This window comes from Pongo abelii, chromosome 1 (genome assembly GCF_028885655.2).
Source record: "Pongo abelii isolate AG06213 chromosome 1, NHGRI_mPonAbe1-v2.0_pri, whole genome shotgun sequence".
In the NCBI taxonomy this organism is placed as follows: Eukaryota; Metazoa; Chordata; class Mammalia; order Primates; family Hominidae; genus Pongo; species Pongo abelii.
In genome coordinates this window covers 222408676-222429103 of record NC_071985.2, presented here as the reverse complement: position 1 = coordinate 222429103, position 20428 = coordinate 222408676, and the positions used below count along the sequence as shown (strand labels likewise).

The 20428-nt window shown below is 54.6% G+C and overlaps 2 protein-coding genes across 7 annotated transcripts in view; one reads left to right on the top strand and one right to left on the bottom strand.

The window, feature by feature from the left end:
* Positions 1-4207, top strand: part of C1H1orf167 (chromosome 1 C1orf167 homolog) — a 29705-nt gene extending 25498 nt beyond the window's left edge. Inside the window, exons 17-21 of the mRNA XM_054541682.2 lie at positions 1749-1854; positions 2230-2404; positions 2607-2742; positions 3016-3126; positions 3632-4207. Of these exons, the coding sequence (XP_054397657.1) occupies positions 1749-1854; positions 2230-2404; positions 2607-2742; positions 3016-3126; positions 3632-3808 (705 nt within the window). The 3' untranslated portion in view covers positions 3809-4207. The remainder of the gene's footprint in view (positions 1-1748; positions 1855-2229; positions 2405-2606; positions 2743-3015; positions 3127-3631) is intronic.
* MTHFR (methylenetetrahydrofolate reductase) lies at positions 82-20419 on the bottom strand. 6 transcript variants are annotated; one of them, XM_024252944.3, is made up of 12 exons: positions 17790-20419; positions 17263-17511; positions 15561-15799; positions 14612-14722; positions 10562-10755; positions 9454-9704; positions 9085-9219; positions 8714-8894; positions 8255-8437; positions 6641-6742; positions 5571-5690; positions 82-5261 (listed from the first exon to the last, which is right to left on the bottom strand). In XM_024252944.3, the coding sequence occupies exons 1-12, from the start codon at positions 17897-17899 to the stop codon at positions 5043-5045; spliced, it is 2094 nt and encodes a 697-aa protein (XP_024108712.2). In that variant the 5' UTR covers positions 17900-20419; the 3' UTR covers positions 82-5042. The 6 variants fall into 6 exon arrangements, with proteins under 6 accessions (XP_024108712.2, XP_024108734.2, XP_054397660.1 ...); XM_024252966.3 differs by having other exon boundaries at positions 82-5111; XM_054541685.2 differs by having other exon boundaries at positions 17263-17508.
* Positions 20420-20428: the final 9 nt, after the last annotated feature.

The window sequence follows — 20428 nt, the reverse complement described above, 5'->3', positions numbered from 1 at the left end:
CAGCCTGTTAGGGAGACACTGAAATGCATGCTTTCTCACGGTGCAGTCGAGGATCAGAATAGGTACACGAGAACAGTAGCATTTTCTTGTCAAGTTTTTTTGTTTATTTTTGAGACAGAGTCTGGCTCAGTTGCCCAGGCTGAAGCAGAGGCGCGATCTCAGCTCACTGCAACCTCCGCCTCCCGGGTTCAAGCGATCCTCCTGCCTCAGCTTCCTGAGTAGCTGGGACTACAGGTGCACGCCACCACGCCTGGCTAATTTTTGTATTTTCAGTAGAGACGGGGTTTCACCATATTGCCCAAGCTGGTCTCGAACTCCTGAACTCAAGTGATCCTCCCACCTCGACTTCCCAAAGTGCTGGGATTACAGGTGTGAGCCACTGCGCCAGGCCAAGTTGTTGTTTGTTTGTTTGTTTTATTGGAAAAGTGAAATATGCTCATTACAGAAAAGTCAGAAAATATAAAGTAGAAAAATACCAAAATTTCTTTCATAATTCTCTCTACCCAGAGGCATCAGTCAGTCCCTCTCCAGATCAGAAGCAGTTAGTTCTGACACCAACAAATGGTGATAAGAGGTTGATGGCCTAGCAAGAGGGAAGAAGCCACCACCAAACCAAACACAAAAAATGACACTGCACAGCAGTCTGGGGACATGTCCTTGAAGGACACAGCCCCAAAGATACTGGCAGGCGAGGTAGTGTCCCTAAGATAACAGGCATCATCATGAATCCTATTTCAGAATGCCACAAAGAATACATTTTAGAAAAGATTCTAAGAGAAAAAGCTAAGGTGATTTTTTTTTCAGTCGTTGTTTTTTGTTTTCAGACAGTGTCTCACTCTGTCGCCCAGGCCAGAGTGCAGTGGTGCGATCACAGCTCACTGCAGCCTCAACCTCCAGGGCTCAAACGATCCTCCCACCTCAGCCGCCTGAGTAGCTGAGACTACAGGCGTGTGTCACCACACCCGGCTAATTTTATTTTTTATTTTTGTAGAAATGGGGTCTCACTATGTTGCCAGGGCTTGTCTCGAACTCCTGGGCTCAGGCGATCTACCTGCCTTGGCCTCCCAAAGTATTGGGCAGGCCCATTACGCCATGAGCCACCACACCTGCTGGTTTTTGTTTTTTAAATGGAATTGAAAGGAACTAGCCTTGGCTAGCTGCAGAATTCACACATACGGGGCTATGGCAACAGCAGATTCTGGAGTCTCAGTGTCTTTGCTTTCTAGATAAGTTACAGGGCAATTGCTTTTCAGAGTACTTTTATATTTCTATTACATTCTTGTCAGTAAAGACAAGGATCCCATATGCTGATGGAGAAACTGAGGCCTCTAGAAACTAAACGCTGGGAATGGCACCTAGGGTGCTTAATTCCAGGCACCCTCTTTTCTGCCACAGGCACACATGCCTCAGCAGCCCCTTTGGAGACCCCCCTCTCTGTAGAGTACTAGCCGGGGGCTCGGACTCTGGAGTCAGACCACTTCCGAGGGATGAGGCCTCAGACAAGTAACTCAGCTTTGAAATGTTTTAAGTGGGGAGAGAAATACCCCACTCCCAGGGCTGTGCTCCAGGCACTGAGGGGTAACTATTATGGGCCCACCCCATTGTTGGAATGTCTTCAGCCACATGGGGTAAGGGGTGGAAAAGGCCGGGATGTGTCCTGCCAGCCAGAGCAGCAAAGAAATCCCAACGGGGCCCCAGGAGGTCCAAGCCCATGGAGTTCAGGTGCTCCTTTCTGGCTATTCCTTCAGACCCGCAGCTGCTGGACACAGGCCACAGGGCTGGTGCCACCTGCGCCATCACTGCAGTGCAGCCTGGGTGGACAGAGGAAGCCAAGGGGAACGGCCTGGGCTCAGAGTAAGGAGACCTTGCCCCGGGGGACAAACGGTGTCTTAAGTGCAGGGGTGAAGTGGTCTCCAGTCCTCAGGGGCCTGGAAATCAGCTCCTTGGGACACGGTCTTATGTGTATTGACCACTCTCCCCATCCATTCCCTCTTGGGAATGTTTCGGCTGTTCTGAGAAAACACTTTGCATTCCTGCCCCGCCCCTGTGATTTCTCTTTGGGCGGCAGCCCGGAGTGGCTGGAGGCCTGGGAAGATGGGGGCAGGGCACAAGGCTGAGCTCAGCACCTTCCTCCACCCTCCTCACTGTACTCAACTCCTAGGCGGGCACTAAGAGCAGCTGCCTTCCTGGACCCACATTAACCTCTTCTGACTCAACTCCCCTTTCCAGGGTGCAGAGAACATTCCCTCTGCCCTGCCTTCCAGCTCTGGCTGCAGTGGCCTGGACAGAGTAGCTGGGTCCCAGGCCTGCCCCTGTGGACGAGGGACCAGGGACCAAGAAGGCACTCCAGCCCTGAGCCCAGAGCCCGCAAAGCCCAAAGCGAGGCCCATAAAAGGAGGCTAGGGTGAGAGGAGCTGTGTGTGCAGTTTGGTGGGTCTGAGGGATTGGGGGCAAGGGCTGAGGGGCTTGCCTGAGCCATGGCTACAGCTGGGCCCTCTCTGGCCAGTGCTCGTTCCTGCAGGATCCTGGAAAAGCAGGCCCAGGCCCAGGCCCATGGCTCTGCCCTCCTTCTGGCCCTGAAGGGTCACGATGCTCTTGGCCATCAGGAGGAAGTACCTGCGGTGCCGGTGCCTTGAGGCACTGCTTCACGGGCTGCGGGGTTCCCAGCAGGCCAGGTGCCTGGCAGCGGCATGGCAACACTGGGTGGATGCCCAAGGGGCAAAGCAGCTGGCACGGACCCTGGTGAGTGGGCGCGCCCCTCTCCACACTGACCATCTCCCATTTCACCTCATACTCAACCCTAACCCCTCTCAAAAGTATGGCCCTTGGACCTACTGACTCCAAAACCTTGGGGGACAGGCCCAGGAATCTGCATTAATACTCCTCAGATGACACCCCCTTGCCATAGCCCTTTCACTCTGGTGCAGCAGAGGTGTGGGGGGAGAAAGGCAGAAGGGCTGGGGACTGCAGGGGAGCCTGAGCACAAGAGGCCTTCTCCGCCAACTGTCCCCAAAGCTCAGGGAGTGGCACCTGAGATGGGCCTGGCGGACGTGGTGGCAGCGGATCCTGCGACTGCGAGTGGCTCAGCAGTTACAGCAGCAGGAAGATGGCTGGGTCCTTTCCCAGGTACTGCCCCCTTCCCTGCATTCCACTCAGCCAGCCTTCCAGAAGCCTGTGCCACAGCCGCGCATCGCGGAACTTTCCCTGCTTGCCAGCCCCAGGGCCCCTTCGTTTTCAGGGGAGAGGGTCAGTTCCATTACAGAACACACAGGCTGGATGCTGGAGCCCTTGATTTGATTTGTGGCCACAGCTCAGGCCAGGCCCACCCGGTCCATCAGTTTGGGAAGAAGGCGTGGCATGAGGCATGGCTGCCACTCACACTAGCCCATGGAGGGCCTGGGTCCTGAGCGCCCCCCTCCATTTGCTCTGCTCTGAGTACAGCTTCCCAGCTCACCATCAGATCTATTCTGAGCTTGTGCATTTGGCCTGGGCAAGACTGGCTGGCTGCTTGGGGCAGAGGGAGGGGCCCTGGGGACAAAAGAAGCTGGGCACAGGGGTTGCTCTAGCAGGCACAGCACAGACCCCGGAGAAAGCCCACAACAATAGCATTTCCTCCCCTCCCTGGTTCCAGGCCTTTAAGAAGTGGCACCAACGCCTGGCAGCCAGGAGCCCAAGGAGAGGAGCTGCCAGTAGCTCGAGACCCTGGAGCAAGCCAGGCCCCAAGGGCCCCGAGAGTGGACAGGAAGCCGCCGGAGCCCCGCGGGGTTGGGGGCTTGGGGCACAGCATGGGGCCCAGCTGCAGCTATGACTTGTTCCCACAGAATAAAAAGCAGAACTGAACTTAGCCTTCCCAGGGAAGGAACCATGCCCCACACATCCAGGGAGTGATGACAGAGGGGACAGCTTGAAGAGCTCTGAAGAACAATAAAACCCACTCCTCAGTCCTAGCTGCTGCTTTCAGTCTCTCCTAGCGGCTGTCCCTCTGCCCCAGCCAGTGAGGCCAGGACAGGAGTAAAGAGGACGTCCCACAATTGCGTCCACCCCCTTGGCCATCAGGCTGCTCTTCCAGGACACGAAACAGCCCATCTGCACCTGCCAGTCACTGCCCCCAGGCCATGGGGCTTGCAGGTGACTCCTGGGGAGCCATGCCAGGCAGATAACCTCTGGGACAGGATGAGGGGACGAGGAGGGCAGCTGGCAGGACAAGGGCCTACCTGAAAAATACGCCAGGAAGCTGGGCTGCTGTACAGGCCCAGGCAGATCTGGGGCCCCTATGCTGGCGAATCTCATCTTGGCCTCTGACGGAACAGGGCAGCATCAGGCCTCCACAGACAGGTAAAAGGGGAAGGCCACGAGCCCCACCAAGTACAAGGGTTCAGATTGCCTTCAGCCCTTAAGGGGCACTTTTTCTCTCAAGGCCCAGAATAGACAACTGTGCCAAAAAGCAGCATGGTAGGTGTCTGTCAGCCCAGTGCCCATCCAGGGGGCTGGTGCCGCGGACGGCTAAGCGGGCAGGCAGGGCAGTGGTGTGCCCCTTCAGTCACAAGTAGGTGGGGCCCAGCTGCCCACCTCTAGGAGGTGGAAGGGTACAGCACTTTGCCACATCTCTTCTACGATGCCACCAGTGCCTGATGCCCATGTGTTTTGCCTGTGCTGCACGGGCTCCAAGTCTAAGTTCACTTCGAGTCCCAGGCTGGCTCTGGAGGCTGCCTTGGTTCGAGGGCTTAGCTGGCAACAACCACTCTCCTCGCCTTCTCAGGAGGTGCCACCCACTGTGGTCCTCTGCAGGACAGAAGTGCTCCCCACCAAAAGAGCACAAACTCCTGGCTAGAGCAGAGAGTACTAGGTTCCCACGTGGGGCCGACTCAGGTCCAGCCAGAGCCTGGAAGCCTCACTCCAGTCTACCTGCCATCGTCAGGTGGGGGACTGGAGGCCAGGGGTGGGGGAGACACGAAGGAGAGTGGGGTTCCCAAGAGAAGCAGCACTGTGGAGGAGGCAGGTGGGACAGGAGTGGCTCCAGCGCAGGGCGTCAGGACGCAGGGTCATGGAGCCTCCGTCTCTCTCGCATTCTGGGTGGGCCTGTTGAGAAGCTCCAGTGTGTCTTCCACCACCTGCCAGAGGCAGTTGTCCAGGGGGAAGTCATTGTCCACCAGGTTGACCAGGAAGTAGTTGTCGTGGATGTACTGGATGATGGTGCGGGACGGGGACTCCTCCTCATACAGCTTTCCCCACTGCTCAATCCACAGGGCGAAGGCCTCATCCTACACACACATACCACACACATACCCCCGCACACATGCATACACACACAGGCAAGATTAACAGGGCTCTCCAAGGGCTCTGCTCAACAGGACATTTCCCGGAATAGAACAAGGCCCGCTGCCAGTATCACTTCCCACCCCTGCCCAGAAATAAACACCCTGCGTCAGCAGTGACACGGGTGAGTCAGAGCCGGGTGTGCCCTGAAGGCTGGGTCCAGTGTGGCCTTCAGCACATGCTTGGGACTTGGTCCCAGTCCCTCCCCAGGGTTTTCCAGGTGGGCGGGGCAAGCTTGCTCCCGGCTCCTTTACCTTCCAGAACATGAAGCTGACGGGATCCACTACGGTGGGCTGGATGATCTCTCGCCCAGGGAAGATGCCCCAAGTGACAGCATTCGGCTGCAGTTCAGGGGCATTGGTGATGTTTTCACCCTAAGGGGATGCGGGGTGGGGGTAAGACCTGGGCCAAGGACAACTGGAGTCCCACTGCCTGGACAGCCTTGACTCATTGGGGCTGTCTGGGCTCAATACTCTCCGCCTGCACCTCCACTCCCGGCCTCCCCTCTCCCTGTGCCTCCACTCCCCTCTCCCTGTGCCTCCACTCCTGGCCTCCTCTGCCTGCATCTGTGAATGATATCTCTCCCCACACAAGCCTGAACCTAGAGGCGTCCTGGCCACTTCCCCTCTCCTCCCTGAGCACCCCCTGCTCACTCTCTGATCCGTTCCCTCTTGTCTAGCCCACCTCCAGGACGGTGTTTGGCTTGGGTCACTCCAGGGGTCTCTCTGCTGGCCTCCCCGGCTCTAGCCTTCCCCAGTCCCTATCATCTGTATGACCATCCACTGTGATTTGCCTAAAATAAAGCAGGAACCAAGCCACTCCACTGCTGGAGAAAGGCTTCCCTTGCATTTAGGGAAAACTCAAATTCCAGCAGGACAACCATGACCTCTGTGGGCCTGGCCCCTGCTTAACACTCCCGCCGCCTCCTGCTCGTGTTCCTGGTTTCCCCAGATGGGGCAGCTCACTGCCTCTGCCTGTCCTCTGCCCTGTCCCAGGAATACCCTTCTCTCCTGTTGGCCGACTCCTCTTTGTCCTTAGTGATTCCCACAGATGACCCCTCTGAGAAGCCTTCCCTGGCCTCCCAGGTGAGATATCCCTCCTCTGGACCCGACAGCATCCTCTCCTGAACTTGATTTTCCCACTTACACTGGCTGGTGGTCACACATTGATCTGCCTCCCTAACTAGGCTGGGAGCTCCTTAAGAGCAGGGCCCCAGCTCTGCCTGTATCTCTCTGTCTTGCACAATGCCTAGCCCAGGCTAGCTGCTGGGTGTTTGCTGAACGAAGGGCCTGGTACTCTGTGGGAACCCCGGGGCCTGGCCTACCTTCACATTGACAAGGTGGTAATTAACCCGGAGCTCGTACTTCTTCAGCACTTGCAGAAGCGCTTCCGCTGTCTCGCGGGAAGTGAAAAACTCTAAGTAGGCCTGTGGGAGAGACAGGTGCCTGTCACCAACCCCAGCCCTGCCAGACGCCCTTTCGCAGACACCTAAGGTATCAGGACTACTGGCGGCCATGTGGATGGAATAATGAACTGTGGTGTTGGCACGTCCATAAGCAAAGGCTGAGGGGAGTGGGGATGTGAGTTTCTCAGTCTGGACGGGTCCGAGGGCTATTGGCCACCCCTCTCCCAATCAGTCAGGGAAGACTCCACGAAGAGGCCATCTCTCAACACCAGCAACTGGTTTGACAAGCTGAGCCATGGGAGAGAGGCCCTACACAGTCCATCCTCCCCAGTCACTGCAAGGTGACAATGACATTGACATCTCCTCTAGGACCAGTGCCTAGCAGGGATTAAGCTGGGTTTACTCAAACTCATTTGCTAGAATGCTCATAATACTGGAGGCTGGGCACAGTGATCCCCACGTGAGGAAAGTGGGTTCAGGGAAGTTGAGCACGTTGGCTACTCTGACAGTAAATAGCAGAGCTGGTCCTTAAACTCAGGTCTTTCTGCTCTAGTGCCCGTGGGCCTTAGATCAGAACATAATGTTAACTCCAGCAGCCCTGGGAGAGAGGTGTCAACTCAGGATAGTAACAGCAGCTGCCTTTCAAGGAGCGCTTCCTGCTCTTCCCGTGTGCCAAGCACATTACGTGCTTTGTTAGGTTTCATGCCCAGAACACAAGCTACATCCCATTTTACAGATGAGAAAACCAGGCTCAGAGAGGTCAAGTGACCTGCCTCCATAGGTCTGATTTCTATTTTTTTTTTCTTTTTTGAGATGGAGTCTTGCTCTGTCACCCAGGCTGGAGTGCAGTGGCATGATCTCAGCTCACTGCAACCTCAGTCTCCCGGGTTCAAGCGATTCTCCTGCCTCAGCCTCCCAAGTAGCTGCAACTACAGGCGCCCGCCACCACACCCGGCTAATTTTTGTATTTTTAGTAGAGATGGGGTTTCATGATGTTTGTCAGGCTGGTCTCGAACTCCTGACCTTGTGATCTGCCCACCTCGGCCTCCCAAAGTGCTGGGATTACAGGCATGAGCCACCAAGCCCGGCCAATCTTTTTTTTTTTTTGAGACAGGGTCTCACTTTGTGGGCCAGGCTGGAGTGCAGAGGCACAAATATGGCTTACTGGAGCCTCAACCTCTCAGACTCAAGTGATCCTCTCACCCCAGCCCCGCAAGTACCTGGGACTACAGGTGTGCACCACCATGCCTGGGTCATTTTTGTATTTTTTGTAGAGAAGGGGTTTCACCATGTTGCCCAGGCTGGTCTCGAACTCCTGGCCTCAAGTGATCCACCCGCCTCGGCCTCCCAAAGTGCTGGCCGGGCTCCGTACCCAGCCAGGTCTATCTGACTTAAAGCATGAGCTCCCATCCGCTCCGATCCATGCTCATTCAAAATTAAAGAGCCCAGGAGAGACATTGCTCTGCCCTAAGCTCTGGGGAACCCATGGGTGCCAGTCAAGAGAGGGGGGCGCCCCGTGCCTCACTACCACACCTTCTGGAAGACATAGCCCCCGCTGGGGCCCCAGCCCACGATGGGGTCGGAGGATGGCTTCCCGTTGATGTTGGGCTGTGAGTTGATGGTAAGGATGCCCTGGCGGTTCACCCGCAGCAGCTCCTCCTTCAGCAGGCTGGTCTCGGCCGCCAGGGGCTCATCGTTCCAGGGCAGGCAAGTCACCTGGGAGAGACGGTGAGCTGGCTGGGGCGACCATCAGGTTTGGCATCCTGAGTCCCTCTCACGGCCCCCAACAGAGACCCAGCCTGTCTTTGCCTCCCTAAGCCCTTCCAGGTGGAGGTCTCCCAACTTACCCTTCTCCCTTTGCCAAGGTACCATGTCCACAGCATGGACAGGAGGGCACAGGGTGGAGAAGTCACGGCCCCGCAGCCTGGCCTGCAGCTGCGGTCAGGCCAGGGGTAGGGGATGAACCAGGGACCCCACTCCAGCATCACTCACTTTGTGACCATTCCGGTTTGGCTCTCCCGAGAGGTAAAGAACAAAGACTTCAAAGACACTTTCTTCACTGGTCAGCTCCTCCCCCCACATCTTCAGCAGCTCCTCCTTGGGGGACTTGCTCTTCAGGTAGAAGAGGTAGTAGTCTTTCAGCTCCCCAAAGGCAGGGGAAGAGGAATTGCCCCTGGCAGAGGGGTGCCCAGAGGTCAGGGCACACTCCTGACGGAGAGCAGTGCCACCACATGCCCAGGAGGCCATTCCTGTAAATCCTGCCCCTGACTCCTCCCAGGTCAACCACAAGCATGCAAACAACTTCTGTCCTCCTCCTCCCAAGAACAAAGATGTATCTGCAAGGAAGGTCTGCAGGCCCTCACCAGCGGCCATTAGGGAACTCGTCCCACTCCTGGGTACGGTAGATGTAACTCTTTGGTCTGGAGGCCCAGAAGATGGGACGTACATCTTCCTCTCGGCGCTTGGGGTGGGCGCTGAGAGCCCAGGGCAGGGGACGCCTGGGTGAGGATGGGGAAAGAGAATTGAGACAAGGGATTGGCTACAGGGAGCCGGAAGCAGGGGAGCACCACTGAGGCTGGGTTCTTCCATCTGATGCCCTCTGAGACTGGAGCCTTCAGTGTGCCCAGCTAGCCATGGCACAGACATCCATCTGTACCACCGTGGGGAGCCAGCACTGCAGCCGGGACTGCTCTTGGACCCTCCTCTGGGGATCTCTGGGCCACCGCCCTCACCTGGGGTCCTCAGTCCACATCCCCAGGCGCTTCAGCACCTCTGTGGTAGCCATCTCGCGGTTGAGGGTGTAGAAGTGGAGACCTGGCACCAAGCCACTGGCCAGAAGCTCCTGGCACAGGCTCACGGCCAGCTCGATGCCATAGTTGCGGATAGCAGCATCGTTGTCTTTGATTGGCTCAATCACGTCCTTGATCTCCTGAGGCACCTCCAGCTTGGACAGCTTCACAAGCTGCCGAAGGGAGTGGTAGCCCTGTCCAAGACATGAGGGGCTGTGGCGGCCGCTGGCCAGCCTGTCTCCCACCCTAAATACTTCTCCCCCTTCCATCCTCCACGCCAACCGCAGTGTTAGGCAGAGGGACCCACGAAAGTCCGATCATATTACAGGAGCACACCTGGACTTGGCCTGCTGTTTTCTCCCCTTTTTTCTGTTTTTAGAGACTGGGTCTTGCTGCTCTCAAATGCCAGGGCTCAAGCCATCCTCCTGCCTCAGCTTCTCAAGTAGCCGGGACTACAGGCACATTCCACTACGCCCAGCCTTCCCACTTTTTACAGAGTAGAGCAGCTGCCCTAAGCATTCCAGCCTTGGGTTAAGCCAGCCTTTTAGCCCTAGATGTGTCTATTGGTAACATGGTGTCATCTAACCCAGCTGTTCCCATGCTGCACTGATCATCCGAATCACCTGCCAAGCTCAAGAAGTAAAACACACATTCCGAGGACCTCCCTCAGATTTACTGAGTCAGAACTTCCAGGGGTGGGACCTGGAGATCCATTTTTTGAAAAAGCTTATCAAGTGGTTCTGATGACAGCCACATTTGGGAAACACTGATTTAAGCAGGATTTGTAATGAGAATTGGAATCCCTTTTGGTGATGCCTGTCGGCCAAAGTACAACAAACCCCTCAACAGACGCTGCTGCTGGGTTTTGGGGGGAAAATTAGAGGTAACCAAAATGGGGTGGCCAAGCAACGCTGTGCAAGTTCTGGACCTGATAGGAGATCTGGGAAGAACTCAGCGAACTGAGCACTCCATCCAGAGCCCCCAGCCTGTGCAAGGACGGTGCAGTGGGAGCGGGGTGGAGGGAGTTTACGGGCCCTCCTGGGCCCCTCACCTGGATGGGAAAGATGCCGGGGACGATGGGGCAAGTGATGCCCATGTCGGTGCATGCCTTCACAAAGCGGAAGAATGTGTCAGCCTCAAAGAAAAGCTGTGTGATGATGAAATCGGCTCCCGCAGACACCTTCTCCTTCAAGTGCTTCAGGTCAGCCTCAAAGCTCCCTGCTTCGGGGTGGCCTTTGGGGTAACCTGCCAATAGGGATGACAGTCAGGAGAGGCTGGCCTCCACCTGTTCAAGGCGAGGGATGAAGAGACCACAGGGACTGGGCAGAGAGAGCCCTCTGCTTCGGGGGCTCCGATCTTGCACCTTCCAACAGCACAGCACAGCACAGCACGGCCTGAACTAAAACAGTGAGTAGCTGGGCTCATGACTGATATGCTTCTGACCCCAGAGATGACTCTCAGGGGAGGTGGCTCAGAGCCCCCTTCCGAGAGTGGGGGTGGATTGCTCCAAACTCCCACAGTGTCCTGCCTTGAGCAGCCAAGCAAATCAGGCCTGCACTTGGTGGCCATGGAAAAGAGAAAATGCTACAGTTAGCACTGGCTGGGCAGCATCTGGGGTACTAAGCTTGACTTTTCTCTAGGCACTGTATTAAACATTGTTTTTAATGTAACATTGAAATTACTCAGGGGTCCAAGATAGTGAAAAGTTAGAAACCAAGTTACACAAGGAAGAACTGAAGAAAGTGATGTTTTGTTCAAAGAAAAGAATGGATGGCACGGTGCGGTGGCTCACGCCTGTAATCCCAACAGTTTGGGAGGCCAAGTTAGGAGGATGACCTGAGGTCAGGAGTTCGAGACCAGCCTGGCCAACATAGTGAAACCTCGTCTCTACTAAAATTACAAAAATTAGCCAGGTGTGGTGGTGCATGCCTGTGATAACTACTCAGGAGGCTGAGTCAGGAAAATTGCTTGAACCCACGAGACAGAGGTTGCAGTGAGCCGACATCGTACCATTGCACTCCAGCCTGGGCAACGAAAGCGAAACTCCATCTCAAAAAAAAAAAAAGAATGAAAAGAATACAGAAACTCCTTTCAAATGTCCAAAGGTCTGTCCTGGGGAAAAAGGATCCACCATAGGTGAGTTTTTTTGTTTTGTTTTGTTTCAGAGACAGGGTCTCGCTCTAGAGATTCCAGAGACAGGGTCTGGAATCCTGTTAGCTCTGTCACCCAGGCTAGAGTGCAGTGGTGCAATCATGGCTCACTGCAGCCTTGAACTCCCGGGCACAAGTGATCTCCCACTTCAGTCTCCTGAGTAGCTTGGACTACAGATGCAAGCCACCACATCTGGCTAATTAAAAAAATTTTTTTTAATTAATTATTTATTTTTTAGAGATGGGGTCTTGCTATCTTGCCCAGGTTTGTCTGGAACTTCTGGGCTCAAGCAATCCTCCCATCCTGGCCTCCCAAAGTGCTGACATTACAGGCGTGAGCCACTGTACCCAGCCCCCTAGTGAAGTTCTTTATTAGTCATATTCTGTGTTGTTTCTAATGGCAGAATCAGCATCCAGTTCAGAGAGCTGCCTAGAGTACTATAAGCCACCCACAAAACAATGAGCTCCCGGAGTCTGAAAACACAGGGGCAGTAGATGCCGAAGACGGGAATCCGGAATTGCTTGGGAGGTGGGACCAGATGTCCCATAGGCTCCTTACTGGCTCTGTGAACTCTCTGACCCCCTTCCTCAATGACTAAACTTACTAGCAGCCTGGCTCAGTCAGGCAAGCAGGACGACCATAGGCCTTCATGAAACTACATGGAGTGCTGGTTTCATCAGCCCAAGCCCAGGGCAGGACTCTGAGCCAGGCGGAAAGCCAAGCTGCTTTGCTCTGATAAGGCAGTTCTGTTCTTAAGAAACCCAGAGTCATCAAAAATGAATATAAAAACTATTGTTTCAAGGAGTAAGGGAGTGGGGGATAAAGCAATGGGGCTTCACACTTTCAATAACAATGCTATTTTCCCAGTAGGAATTTCAGAAACAGCAAGGCTTTTTAATAGCTGAAAACTATAGCTACAATACCCAAATATCACTGAACAACTCTAGCATTTGATAACATATAGATTTTGCTATTTACTCTATTTTTCTATCATGAACAGCTGAGGGCTTTCTTTTTTAAAATGTTTTTATTTTTTGTAGAGACAGGGTCTCACTATGTTGCCCAGGCTGGTCTTGATCTCCTGCCTCAGTCTCCCAAAGCTCTGGGATTACAGGCATGAGCTACCATGCCGAACAGGTTGGTGTTTTCTAATCCACTGATCTTCATTACCCACTTGATAAGCAAAGTAAAAAACCATTCAGCAACTGTGAGCTCACAGCTTCACTAGTTTCCAATCATTATCACCTAACGCCCATCACTGGTGCACATTCCCCCATTAACTGACTATATTTTGGCTGATACAAGCGATGACAATTTAACAGTTGGAAATGTCTGTTCTCTGACTCCTAATCAGTGCTTCCCAGACTTAGCACCTAAACACCCCTGTTGACAGAATGGACATGTCCATCGGGGGTTAGGGACAAGGCCAAAGTCACCCACAACATGTAATTTTCTTGAAGCCATGTGGTTTGTTTTTTGGGGTTTTTTTTTTTTTGAGACGGAGTCTCGCTCTGTTGCCCAGGCTACAGTGCATTCGCGCGACCTCGGCTCACTGCAAGCTCCACCTCCCGGGTTCAAGCGATTCTCCTGCCTCAGCCTACCAAGTAGCTGGGACTACAGGCATGCGCCACCACGCCTGGCTAATTTTTGTATTTTTAGTAGAGACGGGGTTTCACTATGTTGGACAGGATGGTCTCAAACTCCTGATCTCATGATCCGCCCGCCTTGGCCTCCCAAAGTGCTGGGATTATAGGCTTTAGCCACCGCACCTGGCCTTTTTTTTTTTTTTTTTAGTTCATATTACTTTAGATGCTACTCCATAACATAGCCATGTTTAATGTAAAAATGGTAGGATTTCTCCCAAAATATTGGCAAAAAACTGTCATCCCAGAAAATATGCCAATCCCGGGACTTCCCGTCCCCGGCGCACACTGTCTCGCCATACCTGAGCCCTGTCTGAGACGCTGAGAGCTCAATGCCAGCCTTCAGCTTCAAGGGTGGGAGAGAAGTCCAACCCACCCATTTCTGTTGGGTGAACCTGGTCTTGTGGCTGTGGCCAATGGTGATTCTCTCTCCCGGGAATTTGGAACGGAGGCCTGTCCATTAGCCTGGGGAACTGGCTGGAACTGACACTCTGCACACTCAGGAGCAGGCCAGGTGTCTGGAAAAGCATGGGTATCAGGTCTCCCAGATGAAGCACAGATGTGCAGTGGGAAGTGGAGATGGGGGACCCTGTGGTCCCAGAGGGAATGAGGGAGAGCCTTGCTTTTTGACCTCTTCCAGTGCCTCATGAGGTCTGAGGCCATCTCCTGACCTTGGGTTCCCTGCCCTCTGGAATCCTGTTAGTAAATATCCCTCTTTTGTGGGGTGGTTTTTTTTTTTTTTTTTTTTGAGATGGAGTCTTGCTCTGTCACTGAGGCTGGAGTGCAGTGGCACGATCTCGGCTCACTGCAACCTCCGCCTCCTGGGTCCAAGAGATTCTCCTGGCTCAGCCTCCTGAGTAGCTGGGACTACAGCCGTGCACCACCACACCCGGCTAATTTTTGTATTTTTAGTAGAGACGGGGTTTCGCCATGTTGGCCAGGCTGGTCTTGAACTCCTGACCTCAGGTGATCTGCCTGCCTTGGCCTCCCAAAGTGTTGGGATTACAGGCGTGAGCCACCACGCCCAGACCCCTTTTGTTTTAAAGAAAGAATAAGGCCAAACAGGCTAAGGGCACAGCCAGGCAGAAGAACAAAAAGCTAGCGGTCGATGGTGGCAGGCCCAGGAGGGGAGTGGGTGATACAAAAGGAGCAAGGACACGGTGCAGTTCACCTCTGCATGTCCCTCATCCAGCACGGACCCATGGGTGCATCTGATCACTGTGTCCTGAACCGAACACCGACAGGCTCTCTGGGCATCTCAGCCTCCCTAGCTCCATCCCCGCCACCAGGATGATCCAGCCACTCACCTGCCACACAGATGTCAAAGTAGTCACCAAACTCACTTCGGATGTGCTTCACCAGGTCCACCGCGTAGTTGAAGCCTCCCTCCTCCTCTTCCCACTGGTCACCTATGGGGTCTGCAGGGTTGGTGGATGTCATGGTCACTGGGTCTCACCCAACCTCCAGAGACCCTTTCTGTTCCCTCTACCTAGCCCCGACACCCAGGACTGCGAGTCCCTGGAAGGCAGAAACTTCATATTATTTAGGTTTGGTTCTTCGCTTTCTAGCACTTGGTAAGACAGCAGGAGGGAAAAAAGCAGCCCACCAGTTCAATATTCACTGCATCCTGACCCTGTGCTGGCGGTGGAGAATAGGAGACCACCGCTGCTCCTCACTGTGCCTGCAGGATTGGAGATCCCTTCCCTACTTCTACCTGGGCACGCTTGCCACCCTCTCCCATCCCACGGCCTTGGGGCTCCTGCCTCCTGGGAGAATTTTCTACTCATCTCAAGTGAAGGGGTCTTGTGGTGGGGAGCACGAGGCCATAGGATCCCACCCATCAGGCTCCCTCTTCCCACTCTTGGGTGGCCTGACAACAGCAGGCACCAGAGGCCTAACCGGCTATTCTCACTCCCAGATACTCTGTTACTCTGTGATTGGGCCAAGTGCCGGGTGCAGCCAGCAATCGATGCAGTGGTGTAGGCAAGGCAGAGGGTTATCAGGCCGCAACTCCATTCCCGACGGAACTCCTACGTCGAGGTCAAGAGGTGGAAGAGGTGGCTGCCTGTGTGTGGTGCCCAGGATGACTCACTAACCACAATGCCTACTGATACTACTGGCAGGGATGGGATCCTGCGGATCCTCAGCATGGGGCCCAGGAAGAAGTAAAGGACCATTTCAGGAACCAAGTTCAGGCTACCAAGCGGCCTCTGGGAAAGCCAGAACCCAGAGTGTAGGGGAGTGCTGGCTCCACACCTCCCCGCAGCGCCATGATGTTCTTCAGGCCCAGCTGCTTAGCTTTGTGCAGATGGCCCGTGATCTCCTCCAGGCGCTGATGGCAGCAGGTCATGTGCAGGATGGTCTCCAGGCCACAGTAGTTCACGGCGGTGCTGGCGATCATCATGGAGGAGGTCTCCTTGTCTGAGCCAGGGTCACCTGCTGGGTGCCAGGTCACATCTATGTAGAGGGGGCCGCCTGCTGCCATCCGGTCAAACCTGTAGGGGGTTTGTTTCTGAAGAGAGGTTCCAGGAGAAATACCATCCCTCACTGCCTTCCCATGGGGCCCAGGAGTTAGAGAAGCATCAATGAAGGTTGGAGACAGACCAATCAGCGTTCATATCCTGGCTTTGCTACTTATAGCTGTGTGATCTTGGGTACATAATCTCTGTGAGTTCTGTTTCCTTATTTATAAGACACGGCAGATAGTAGCACCCACTTCATAATAACACTAGGAGGCTGGGCGTGGTGGCTCACGCCTGTAATTCCAGCACTTCAGGAGGCTGAAGTGAGCGGATCACTTGAGGTCAGGAGTTCCAGACCACCTGGCCAACATAGCGAAACCCCATCTCTACTAAAAATACAAAAATTAGCTGGGTGTGGTGGCGGGTGCCTGTAATCCCAGCTACTTGAGAGGCTGAGACAGGAGAATCGCTTGAGCCGGGAGGCAGAGGTTGCAATGAGCCAAGATCACACCACTGCACTCCAGCCTGGGCCACAGAGTGAGACTCTGTCTCAAAAAAAAAAAAGCAACAACAACAACAAAAAACCATAACACTAGGAGAATATGACGGCAGCTGGTTCCACAGCACTTAGAACGGTGCCTGGTGTACAAACCGAATACTCAGTATATGTGAGGTGCCGTTATGATCACTATTACAGAGGTAAGACACAACAACAGCGCTATCATTTTGTGTGAGAGCAGCACTTGAGACTTTTCACAGCGCTTGCCTGTTTATTATCTCGGGTGAGTTAAGACATCATGGTTGAGAGTTAGGGGAATCCTAACTGTGGCAAGCACAGCCTCGCTGTAGGAACAGTTAGAAAGAGGGTCAGCAGACTCACTTTCTTTCATGCCACCCCCCCAAGCCCTGTGCAGCAGCTTACAGTTGTGCAGACCAAGGCCAAGTTCCAAAACGAGACTCAAAAGCCTGGATGTGCACGAATACTTGTGTTACAAGCTATCAACGGTGTATTTAAACATCCTTGTGCGTTTAAACTTCAAAAACTTGGGAGTGACATGTGAGATGTGCATACAGTAAAAGGCATAAACTTAAAAAAAAAAACTGCAATTCATGAAGTGCTAATGTAATTCAGTTGGCATTTCTAGATTTCAAGAAGCATAATCCAAATTTCTAACTTGCTGAAAACAATCTCACTGCTTTGTGACTTCCTAAACTGCACTCATGATCCAGCCCCCAAGTTTCCCCAAAGAATACAGTGTGAGAATCAACATCTTTAACCCATTGAAGAGTGTGTCTAAAATACCTTGACACTGTGGAGGGACTTTTACAGGCAACGGAGAAGTTGCAGATCAGATGACCCACTCTGCCTTCTCCTTCCTGCCCCCTCCGGCTGCTTTTTTCTGCCGGGTTAAAGGGCAGCCCAGCCTCAGGGATGACAGTTGGCTCCCCAGGCACCACCACTCCCCACCCCCCACCTTAACCTTGCATCAATGTACCTTGAGATGAGATTGACAGCTCCCTCAGCAGTTCGAGGAGGGAAGAATTCCAGGGAGAACCACTTGTCACCAGATTCCAATCGCCGCCTCATCTTCTCTCGGAGTCTCTCATGCCGCTCGGGGTCCAGGCCCGGGGTGGAACATCTCGAACTGTCTTTGGAGCTCTCACTGCCACTGCTGGCACTGCCCTCCAAGCAGGGGTTGAGGCTGCTGTTTCCTCTGGCTTCGTTCACCATGGCTGGGTTCCTGCTGCACGGGGTGGGGCAGGGAGCATCAGGGGGCAGGCAGCCACACCCCCGGCACATCAAGACACCTGAGTGGCAGGTTCAAGCCGGAGGCGCTGTATTTCCACAGAAGAAGAAGGCCAAAAAAGGTGACACTGCCCCCTCCCAGTGGCTCCATGCTCCTCAGCTATGGCTGTCGGGGCCGCCTCACTCAAAGCCTTGCCCTCCGCTACTGCCAGGCTCCTTGCATGCAAGGCAGCCCCCACCCGGCACTGCAACAACATGCTCCTCGGTGACAGCTACCTGATGGAAGGTGGCACAGAGGACCTCACGCTGCCGACATGCGAGGACCATATTCCTAGCGAGGGGCAGTAGTGCCCAGCTGGGAGGACCCTGGCTTTTCGATGGTCCATCTCTGTCAGCTCAGGCCCAGAGTGCGTGGGGAGGGAACAGAGGCACCTTCCCCAGCGGGTGTGTTCAACTGGGCGGAGCTGCGACAAAGGAAGAGGCTTGAGCTCCAGCCAGCACAAGGGGGCGGGGGCAAGGCTTCCAGGCGAGGAGGGAGGGCTGAGGCTCTAGTAAGGGGAGGCGGATGGAAGGAGGGGGACTCAGGGGCAGAGACTGCAGGGGTTGGTGGAGATGAGGCCAACAGGCATTCACGGATACCAGATCACCCTCCAGAGAAGGAACAGCTCACTCTGGCCGGCTCTGCCTGGAACATCTGTTACTTGAAACAGTTTGTGTACAGGATGGAAGGGGTGAGGGCTTGACTATGCAGCCAGATTTCTCCTGAGTTCATGCTACTCCAAAAAGACCGTGTCGTGGGTTAGAACTGGATGCTGGCCATGTTCCAAAAATAGCCAGACCCAAGTTCAGTAAGGGCAAGAATTTCTCAGAACAAAAGCTGCCCCATCTGTGCTTGCCTTGCAGGCTGGTCTTCTTACACACCACAGAATTCAATTCAAATCATCACAGTGACCCAGCTACTGGGAAGGCTGAGGCAGAAGGATCGCCTGAGCCCAGGAGTTCAAGGCCAGCCTGGGCAACATAGCGAGACTCCATCTCTTAAAAACACAAAAAACACACCTGTAATCCCAGCACTTTGGGAGGCCGAGGTGGGTGGATCACCTGAGGCCAGGAGTTTGAGACCAGCCTGGCCAACATGGTGAAATCCCAACTCTACTAAAAATATAAAAATTAGCCAGGTTTGGTGGCGGGCGCCTGTAATCCCAGCTACTCGGGAGGCTGAGGCAGGAGTATCGCTTGAACCCGGAAGGCAGAGGTTGCAGTGAACCAAGAATGCGCCATAGCACTCCAGCGTGGGCGACAAGAGCGAAACTCCGTCTCAAAAAAAAAAAAAAAAAAAAACAGAAACAAGTAATCAGAGCCACCAGGGCACAGCCAGGCCAACAGAGGGCATAGTGCCATCTGGCAGTCTGGTTAAGAAAATAAGACAAACACTTAAAAACAAACAAAACACTTGCACAGCAATGGGCAAACACGCAGTAGTGAATCGGTGTGTGGTGACATGGCACAACAGAGGAAAGACCAGGTGAGGTTCATTTCTTTCAGACTGTCCACCACTAACCTCGTGTACCTAACCATTTCGGGTCTTAGACTCTTTTGACAATCTGATTAAATGTACTGCTCCCTTCCCCTGAAATACACACACAGGTGCACAGACTACACGTGGATACATCGAAAGACAAGGAGTTGATTCCAGACTAAGAACCCTGGGCCAAAGCGTTCTCCCCCTAGGGCTGCTCTCTTTCATTCTGACCTCAAACTCCAGATTCTCAGTGGGGATGGCTGTGGGGAGTGAGGAACGGGGGCGGGGAGGAGGGGTAACAGCAAGAGCAGCCAGTTGGCTTTCCTCCAGCGTTTAAGGGCGCACCTCGTTAATTGCTTGCTGGAACAGAACCTAGAGTAGGAGGAAGCTGAACCACCTGCAAACCCTCTGATTTTCAAAGACTTATTGCATTCCTAGTATATGCCAGGCACGTGCCATATTTGTAAGCCAACTCCCACGATTTATCCGTTATCAGCTGGACTCCCATAGCACCCTGGGTTGTAACTCTGGGTGAAAAGGCCTGTCTCCTTTCTCTTTCCCCAGTTCCCTGAGACCAGAACCGGTGTCCTGCCTGGGGTATCCCCAGAGTTTGGCACACGGGGATAGCCAACATTCACTGAGCGCCAAAGGGCCAGGCGCTGCCACTCTCTCAAAATAAGCCTCTGCCATTTACTGAGCACCTAGTCTGCGCCAAGCACTGGGATACTAAGCCCACGACTCCCAGAAAGGTCCCGGCGGACCCCCGTGCGCAGCGGGACGCAGTGGGCGCCAGGGACCGCAGTGCCCCAGGCCCAGCGCTCTTCTCCAGGTGCTCGCCGGGGAGGCAGCTTTAAAAGGCAGGAGCCGGAAGCCGTCTCGGCGCCCAGGTGGCCGAGAATCCAGTCACCAGGTCACTGAGTCACCGATGGGGGCGAGGACACGGGCCTGGGCCGGTCAGAGGGGCGGGATCGTCACCCCTGGCTCAGGGGCCCCTCCGTCCAGGCAGGGAGCCAAAGTGAGTCTTCGCCTGAGGGTTGGCGGTCGCTGGAGGTGGTAGCCATTGGGAGTTACACTAATCCCGCGAAGGGTGCGCAGGGGGGGCGGCAGCCCCCCCCAAGAAGAGAGACAGGCCGGCCTCCAGCGCTCCCCGCCCACGAGCACGTCCTTGCCCCGGGGAGGTTGTTTGCCGGGTCCGGGATCTCCCTCCCGGCGACCCCGGCCTCGCCGTCACTCACCCTCCAGTCCCGGGTGACTCAGAACGCTCGGCCGCCCGCCGCACCACTGCGGCCGCTGCAGGGGCGGGGAACGCAGTGAAGGGGCGCGGCACAGGTGTCAGGTTGCTGGAGAGGCGGGCCTACAGGGCGGAAACCACCGGCGCGGGTGACCGGAAGCC

Bases quoted from the DNA above. Each gene is read 5' to 3' on its own strand.
- MTHFR (XM_024252944.3), bottom strand. From the start codon at position 17,899: ATGGACCATCGAAAAGCCAGGGTCCTCCCAGCTGGGCACTACTGCCCC. The intron at 15,800-17,262 runs GTACATTGATGC...AACCCCCTACAG, and splicing joins GCTGTCAATCTCATCTCAAG to GTTTGACCGGATGGCAGCAG. The intron at 8,895-9,084 runs GTGAGGGCCTGC...CCCCTCTGCCAG, and splicing joins GAGTTCCCTAATGGCCGCTG to GGGCAATTCCTCTTCCCCTG.